Here is an 8,614-nt window from a genome sequence, read left to right on the forward strand (position 1 = left end):
GAGTGGCCCAAGAGTATTAGCAGATGTCCTTAGGAAAAAAAAGGAGGCATCTTTTGAAAGTATTTACCATTAACCATGAAAAAAAGGAAGGCCATTGTCTGTCTGATTGAGTTTTGAGAAATAGCCCTCATCTATCTAAACCTGTTAAGCCAGTACGGTGCCAAGATAAAAGCCTTGTCCGTAAGGTTTTGTTTGGCTGTTTCCTTGTGTGTACCCTGGCACACTTCAATCATTTCTTCTAACAGTTATCTTTCTCTCCTGTCAGGAAGTGATGGGGAAAGAGTGAAGTTGAGCTTTAAACTGGTGTTGTGACACCTTTGGCATTATGCAGCTGTCCTTACAGAAGCTTGGATGTTAAGCAGTGAGGGATGAATGTTTAGGTGCGTTGAACCTAATCCTTATCCTTTTTTTTTTTTTTTACTTCTAAATAAATTTAAATCTGCTTTGTGCAATTCCCAATCAATCAATACAAAAAAAAAAAAATCCAAAATGAGTTTTTTGCAACGCTTGCTAATGGTGGGCACTGGTGACTTTACTTGCATTTAGCACATGGTGAGCATTCGTTTTGAACCCTGCTTGTGGCTGTCGTTCTCACCTGATAGTTACATTCGGGGTCCATGCAGTGATAATGCTCCCTGTACTGGTAAGCACAGTGCACATGGCCACAGTGTTGGCTCCCAGAGAACCTACAATCAGACAGAAATATCATATTTGTGTCATTGTTAAGTGTTTTGGCTGAGCATTCTGAATGCAAACATTATTATCATATTGAGCACAAAGATAAACACGATTTCAGAAACAGCAAGTGAGATAAAGCGATCAATTTCGAAGAGAAAAAAAAATCAGCTTTTACTGAAACGGAGTAGCATTTCGGTATTTCTATTCCACATACGAAACCTTTAACAATGTGGGGGCTGATCTTGAAAGGGCAATTTAGCCTTTTATCTCCGCTTGATAGATGCCCTAACATTGACAGAGTCATCTTCACGGAGCTCAGAGTCATTACAAGGAACTATAAACACAGAGAAAACAGGCCTACGCTTCCTCGACCATACGATTGCAATTCACTCTCCAGCCACAGCAATCTCCACCAAATTAGTTCCATTGCCTTCAAAGGCAGTAGGTAGATTCTTATTAAACTGTAACCCCTGACATAATTCACTCATTTGCTCGTGCTTTAAGCCCTGCCAAATCAGCGTTCGGCTCTCCAGGTTAACAGCCTATGCTTTAATCAGGGAAAGGTTAGGCCTAATAGAAAGGTTTGAGTGTGTCTCCGTGTGGCTTCCTCCTCTTCACTCTTGCCGACTGACTCACCCGGTCTTCCGCGGATTGGCGGTGCTTTAAAGAGGCACATTTCCTGAGTGTTTACAGGCTGATTATAACCCTGACGATGATGACTGTTAAAAACCTCCAATTACAGCTCAAAACACACAAATAAACATTCGCACCGCCGCTGCCAAGAGCACCATCTGCTGAAGTAGAGAAAAAGCTAAGTAATTTTTTTTCCCCTACTGCCTGGATTATCCCTAGACTGCTTTTACAAATCACTTTGCTGAGTTCATTAAGCTAATTGAATGGCGAATCCACTACCTGCTAAACGTGGGTGGTGTTCTGAAGGACTGGGGAGGTGTCAAGCGCTTAAGGTGGTTTCGCTTGCTTCTTAAAAGATCAGTTCACTCAAAAATTATTGTTTACTCACCTACATGTCCTTTGCAAACCTCTTTGATATTTTTGCTTTCATGGAACACAAAAAGAAAATTTTTGAAGAATGCATTGGTGTTTTTTTCAATGCAATTACAGTCAATGAGTACTGGAGAGTTCAAGCTCCATAAAAGTATCATAACATTCAACAGCCCGCTGAAAGGAGAAATAATGACTGACACTGAAATTTTGGTCTGTTTCACATGCAACACAAATGTTTGGATCCAAAACTCCAAAAAAAAAAAAAAGTAGTCATATGGACCTTTGTATGAATGTATTTATTATTATAAACTTAACAGCCTCAGTCCACATTCATAGTAACTGCATGGGGAAAATGACCAGTGCAGTCTTTAAAATGTGGGGGCATGTATTTTGGGGCCAGTATTTTAATTTTTGGGTGAACTATTCCTTTATAAAAGGGATTACAGCACAGGCGGCACAGATGCACGTGTTAAACTCACCCACCATTAGCAGCCTCTCTGCGCTGCACTCAAACATTCCCGGTCCTGTGTACACAGAAGCCCCCTGGGATGGCAGCCCACCCCGGCTGTATAACTTTGCCTCTGGACAATTCCCACTTGCCGCGTCAGGGGGCTAATGAGCCACGCTGCTATTCAGCGGCAGATTAAATATTAATATCGCCATTAATATCGCCACGATACAGAGATTGCCGCACATCTCCCGTTACAATAGAGACATGCCGATCAAAGTTTGGCGCAATGGTGGGTACATGAAAGCATTTAGGAGGGAAAACAGTGACTAAACACTACCAGGGAAGCTCTTTAAACATCAAACCGCGGCAGTGCGAGGAGATAAAGAACTTTTTCCCCTTTTGTGGGGGGAAGGTGGGTGTAGACAAGTTTACAAAGCTGCTTTTTAGCACGACTGTTCTCTCATTAGCGTGGATGATTCCCCTCCCCCCTGCCCCCCGATCCTTCAACAACCCCCCAATACACCAGGCTGCATTTGCCCTTTTTATGAGTCCTCATTTTTCTTTTTTCTTTCTTTTCTTTTTTTCCCAACACGGAAATTGAAACTGTATCTGGGCTTATCTACTGCCTCCCCGCGCATCAACTGCCGAGATGTTTGAGACGGTTCCAGTAGTGATGGAGTCAGTCTTGGAGAAGCTGGACTTCATGTAGTCAGTGTTAAAGCCAAGGTGGCCCGCCTGGTCTACAGGCAACCCGGGAGGTCCCACGACCACAGCGGGAGCAGCCGTATTTATGACTGGGGTTCCTGCCGTAGCTGGTAGAATGCTTGGCATCATCGGAGGATCAACCTTCTTGGGGATGAGCTTCTGGATATTTCGAATATCATACTTTGCCGGCCTGCCAACCTTGCCGGTCTTAAAAGCGATGGCGCCGCCCATGTCAGGGTTGCCCTCTCCAGGTTTAAAGAGGTGCAGGAACTTGACATTCTCCAAGTCGTACTTGGAGGGCCGCTTGTAGGAATTGCCATTCTGCTGTCTGAGACTCTCGCCCATCTTTAGCTTCTGGATGAAGTAATCGTACTTGGACGCACGGGACGCCAGGTTCTGGATGTGTGACGGGTTGGTTGGGGGTGGGTTATGTGAGCTTTGTTTGTGGTCCATTTTGGGTGGAAATATCTGACCCTCTGACCCTGTGAGGACCGGCTGGATGAGGGCAGTGCTCTTCTCCATTTTGGAGTTGAGCTCTTCGGGCTTGGTGTGCATAGGCCAGGGCAGGGTCTCCCCGGCCTTCAGCTTGCGGATGTACTCCTCATACTTGGAGAAGCGAGCTCGACGGGTGGCCTCCTCACTGCTCAGTGAGGAGGGATCTGAGGTAGCTGCTTTTAGTTTTTCAAAGCTGATCTTCTTGGCCAGCTCATCCCGAGCCTGCTGGTCATCATAGCCGAACATGTGTAAGAACTCATTCATGGTGTTGGCAGCGTAATCACGTAGTGCGGAGGCCTCTCCTATACGAAATACAAAAAAGAGCACTTATAGTTCCTTTTAACTAACAAAAATAAAATAAAATAAAATAAAATAGAGAGGTAAAGAGGTAAAGGTGTAGTTTAATCGCAGTATAGTGAAATTACTTCAGGACCATTAACTTTCATATAGGTCTGGAGGGAGGTCGGACAGACAGGCAAAAGGAGACAATTTGGGTTGAAAGCTTCCCCTGCTGCTTAACCAGCCCTTATAAAGGCCAGATTACTGCTCTTTCAGGGTCTGTTTGTGCATGCATGTGAGTGAGAAAGGGACACAAACCCCTCTGGCACCAGTGCACTTAGTTCTTGGCTCTGATATAGCGTTTACCACAGCAGATGAATGCAAAAAATCTCATCTTGTCTCAGTTTGTCTGTCAAGAGAGCTACCCTGCTACAAGAGCATGGCTCCTTCAACTTCACTGAGGTGTCAGATAAATTCCCTCTCCACCCTGCCAGGACCCTGCCCTCCACCAGACCTTTTTCCATTTATCTGATTGCCATTTTCATTGCTGGGCAAATAAGACAGTTAGAGGTAACATAAGCCATGGCCATGGTAATTAATACTAAAATATTTCAGCTTTGGTCTCATATTTCTATGTTATTGCTAAATCGGTCTCTCGCCTGTGCTGTACAGATCTCCTTCTCAGCATGTAAAATAATCCCCAAATTTCCATTGCTGCATTGGGGCTAGTCCTAGCCGTGCTACATCAGTATGAAAGGTGATCTGGGAGATCGAAAGGAAATGAAAAATTTAAGCAAAATGTATCAGGTATTTGAGAGGAAACTACCTATGCTTTGCCATGCATCATTTTAACAGCTTCTACTGTGTTTGAGCACATCATTTCATCTCATGCTCAAAGATTAGGGCTTCGTGACAGTCCAGGTCTCCACATCTACTTGATTTCTCAATTCAGTGCTGCCATGGAGTATTACTGTCATGCTCACCAAATAGGGACTGAAAAAAAGGAACTGAAAAGGACTCTAGGTGTGAAAGGTATATATGTATTGCTTTTAAAGTTTTATTGGTCACATACACAACCATACGCAGTACGACATGTAGTGCTTGTTGTGGCTCTCCACACAGAATTCAATAAAATGTATTCGATTAGGAATAAAAAATAAAAATTATTATAAAAAAATAAAATATAAATATATATATATTCATATTAATAAAACATATTTATTTATATTGTAAATGAGTGAATTTTATATATTTTAATATACATATAAAATGACCAGAAAATGCACTGAAAGATGAGATTTGTGCCTCTAATGCTTTAAAAAGTCATTAGACACTGTTTTTGTGAAAGTGCCAGCTATTTTGACTACATTTTGACAAAGTATGCTCATTTATTGTTAATTAGCCTCAATTTAATCACTGCTGAATCAGCCACAAATAAAACACTAACTATAAAAAATAATGAGCTATTATTACTTACTGATGGATATTTAGTGTTACTGTATGCATCTCCAGAACTTCAGTTTGGCAGCGCAAGGCTTCAGTCATAAATTTGGCATCCAGTGACTGTTTTTTTGCATAGGTCATAACTGCTTAAAGGGGTTTTGTCAGGTCATGTGATTTTACACAGCTTTAAAGTCAGGACCGGCTCTTTAATCTCTGTTCCTGAATAATTTCCAAGGGCAGCAATCAAATACACTCCTGCTTTGGGTAATTGGACATATTCCATCTGTACCTTTTTCTCAAACAGTTGGGAAACTCCCTTCATTTTCTGACAGAAATTCCCCTCTCTGTCTCTGAGTGTTATCGGTTTATCTTTAGCATTATTATTAGCGTAAAAAGGCTAGTATGATATGAAGCCACGATACCATTTCAGTTCACCCAAAATTATCCACTCTTGTTGTTCCAAACCTGTATGATTTTTCTTTTTCCGTGGAACGTAAACAAAGTTATTTAGAAGATTTATTTTATGTTCGATGGACAAAGAAAAAACAGAGGTTTTGAACAACATGAAGGTGACTAGATCCCAATTTGGGGGTGAACAGTTTTCAATTTGAGTGAACCATCACTTTAAGATCATTCTGTTGGTATTAGAAGAGATGCCGGTTGTACTACACACAGGAAAAGTAATAGCTGTGGCAACAGTAGTAGCAGGTGGTAACAGAAGACAGGACGAGAAGTCTAGCATGCCAGTGGGCGGCTCTGTATGCGTTTAATAGACTATCAGTGTCAGGAGAATGATTGGACTTAAACTGCACACATTATGCCAGGACCTAAGAGGAGATAACCTTTTAAAACAGCATGTAAATGAGTTTTCCCCCCTCATCCTTATTTGAAAGACAGCAGCACGAGGGAAGAAAAAATATTTTAATTGTGAGCCACTCAGTAACATGGCAGTATAGATGCCCTAGTTACAATCAACAAAGAGATAGAGGAGGGAAAAACAACTCAAGACAAGAGTGGTGACTAATGTCTGCTCACTGCAGTCTTCAAACGCTTTTTCTTCATTTTGAGATGCAGAAGCAGCCGGGGCCCAATGAAAGCAAAAGTGTACAACACAAACACATATTTACAGACAGCTTTCTTTATGAAATAAACACAAAATGACTGATTAAAACCACAAAGCACTCATGTTTGCCGGAAAATACTTGATTTTCTGAGAAACTCTTGGTCCCACTTCTGTGATAGAGGCCACAAACATATAGGTGCTTCTACCGTAAGAATGAAAAGAGAAAAAAAACAAAGCAGAAGAAAAACTGAAAGAAGAAAGCATTTAACAAAAAAGCACCAGCTTCACCTGATTTCAGGACCTAAGAGGAGATAACCTTTTAAAACAGCATGTAAATGAGTTTTCCCCCCTCATCCTTATCTCACACGCTCCAAATGATGTCATGTGCATGTGGTCGGAAAGCCATGGCTTTGGGGGAAAGGTAGGATTTGCCTGGATGAACTCCCAGCGCTCTCTCTCTCTTCCTCATGTCACTGGAGAGTACAAAAAGAAGTGCTCCTAATCTCACCACTTCATACTGGCAAATTCCAGTCCTGTGACAAAGCCCTTGTCTACGTTTGAGGCAATTAAGGTACATTTTCCCTCCGTGGTGTGATAACAAATGGGCATTATATCTCCTTTCTGCTGACCAAACATGGCCATCAGAAGCAGGCTGATTCTGTCTTCATGCACTCCAGAGGGGGTGATGATAAGGACATACATGTAAGGATCTATATATAGGGACTTATCAAGGGTCCACTGACAACACTGTCAAAGCTGTGCTCTCAAACGGACATTTCTGAGACTGATTTTTAAATAAACTTGTTCAGTTTTAGACTTAACTCAACTTGTCAAAAACACACCTCCATATTCCTCTTCAGAAAAAAAATCACATCAAATTTGCTCAAAATTTGAGAAACCACTCAAAGTTAAAGGGATAGTTCACCCAAAAATGAAAATTTGATGTTTATCTGCTTACCCCCAGGACATCCAAGATGTAGGTGACTTTGTTTCTTCAGTAGAACACAAACGAAGATTTTTAACACAAACCGTTGCAGTCTGTCAGTCTTATAATGGAGGTGAATGGGAATCACGGCTTTACATGGCAGTATAGATGCCCTAGTTACAATCAACAAAGAGATAGAGGAGGGAAAAACAACTCAAGACAAGAGTGGTGACTAATGTCTGCTCACTGCAGTCTTCAAACGCTTTTTCTTCATTTTGAGATGCAGAAGCAGCCGGGGCCCAATGAAAGCAAAAGTGTACAACACAAACACATATTTACAGACAGCTTTCTTTATGAAATAAACACAAAATGACTGATTAAAACCACAAAGCACTCATGTTTGCCGGAAAATACTTGATTTTCTGAGAAACTCTTGGTCCCACTTCTGTGATAGAGGCCACAAACATATAGGTGCTTCTACCGTAAGAATGAAAAGAGAAAAAAAACAAAGCAGAAGAAAAACTGAAAGAAGAAAGCATTTAACAAAAAAGCACCAGCTTCACCTGATTTCGGTAACTATCTGAGAAAAGAAACGTCTTTTAAACAAAGTGATATCTCTCATCTCCTGTTGTTATCTAGCATAGTTTCTGTCTTGCTGTACCTTTGTTGAGTACTGCAGTCTTCCTGAAATAGTCAGAGGTGAAAGTTCACAGAGGTTTTAAAGTGGAGATTGTGTCAGTTTCTGCAGATTTTGCTTGCTTGTTCTCATTTTGTGAAGGATGGCAATGCGTGCCTCATGTTGTCTAGATGTTTGTATTACAAATACAGAAGTAAATGCAGTCTTTGTTTCTTTCCATGCTGATTTAAGGGCCACTCATAAGGCTTTTGCTTTACACAACTTTTTCTCAATCTCTAGGATTTAAACTCCTGAACTGATAGAGACCTGGATTCTTTGCAGAGCGGGTCTACTATGTAAATGGGTCTGTGGTAGCTACGTTTTGTGAGCTTATAGAAAATCAAAGAGTCAGAGTGTAATCCTGGGTGTAATATGAAGCTTAGCCGGCCTGCCAACACTCTTGGCCCCTCGGCTGCTACACACATACGCTCCAGTCTCTATAAGCCTCTTCTACAATTAATTTCTTCTTTTACTTCCTGTTTTTCCCAATGCAGATTGTTTCTATGTGTTTGCGGATGGCAACAGTTACTCTTGTTTATCTGCTTACCCCCAGGACATCCAAGATGTAGGTGACTTTGTTTCTTCAGTAGAACACAAACGAAGATTTTTAACACAAACCGTTGCAGTCTGTCAGTCTTATAATGGAGGTGAATGGGAATCACGGCTTTAGAGAGTAAAAAAAAACATACACAAACAAAACCACTGTGCATGGACCAAAAAATCGCAGACTTCTAAGTGCATTACCGCCACCTATCTCTCAAATGGACCATTGACACTCTATCTACAATCTCAATTAGGAGTGTCAATGGTTTGCACAGACCGATCGTTTCGTGTCTTTGCACATCAATGTATCGTCACGAGCCGCATGGTTTAATTTGGTTTTGTTTGTGTATG

The 8,614-nt window shown here is 41.4% G+C and overlaps 1 protein-coding gene across 1 annotated transcript in view; it reads right to left on the bottom strand.

Moving 5' to 3' along the window:
• The window catches only part of LOC107716079 (zinc finger protein castor homolog 1-like), a 78,187-nt gene that overhangs the window by 22,714 nt on the left and 46,859 nt on the right, over positions 1-8,614 (bottom strand). The window contains exons 3-4 of the mRNA XM_016522399.1: positions 2,758-3,636; positions 596-753 (exon numbers count right to left, since the gene is read on the bottom strand). Coding sequence (XP_016377885.1) covers positions 596-753; positions 2,758-3,636 — 1,037 coding nt within the window. The remainder of the gene's footprint in view (positions 1-595; positions 754-2,757; positions 3,637-8,614) is intronic.

Source organism: Sinocyclocheilus rhinocerous, unplaced genomic scaffold (assembly GCF_001515625.1).
Source record: "Sinocyclocheilus rhinocerous isolate Xijiao unplaced genomic scaffold, SAMN03320098_v1.1 scaffold148, whole genome shotgun sequence".
Taxonomy (NCBI): Eukaryota; Metazoa; Chordata; class Actinopteri; order Cypriniformes; family Cyprinidae; genus Sinocyclocheilus; species Sinocyclocheilus rhinocerous.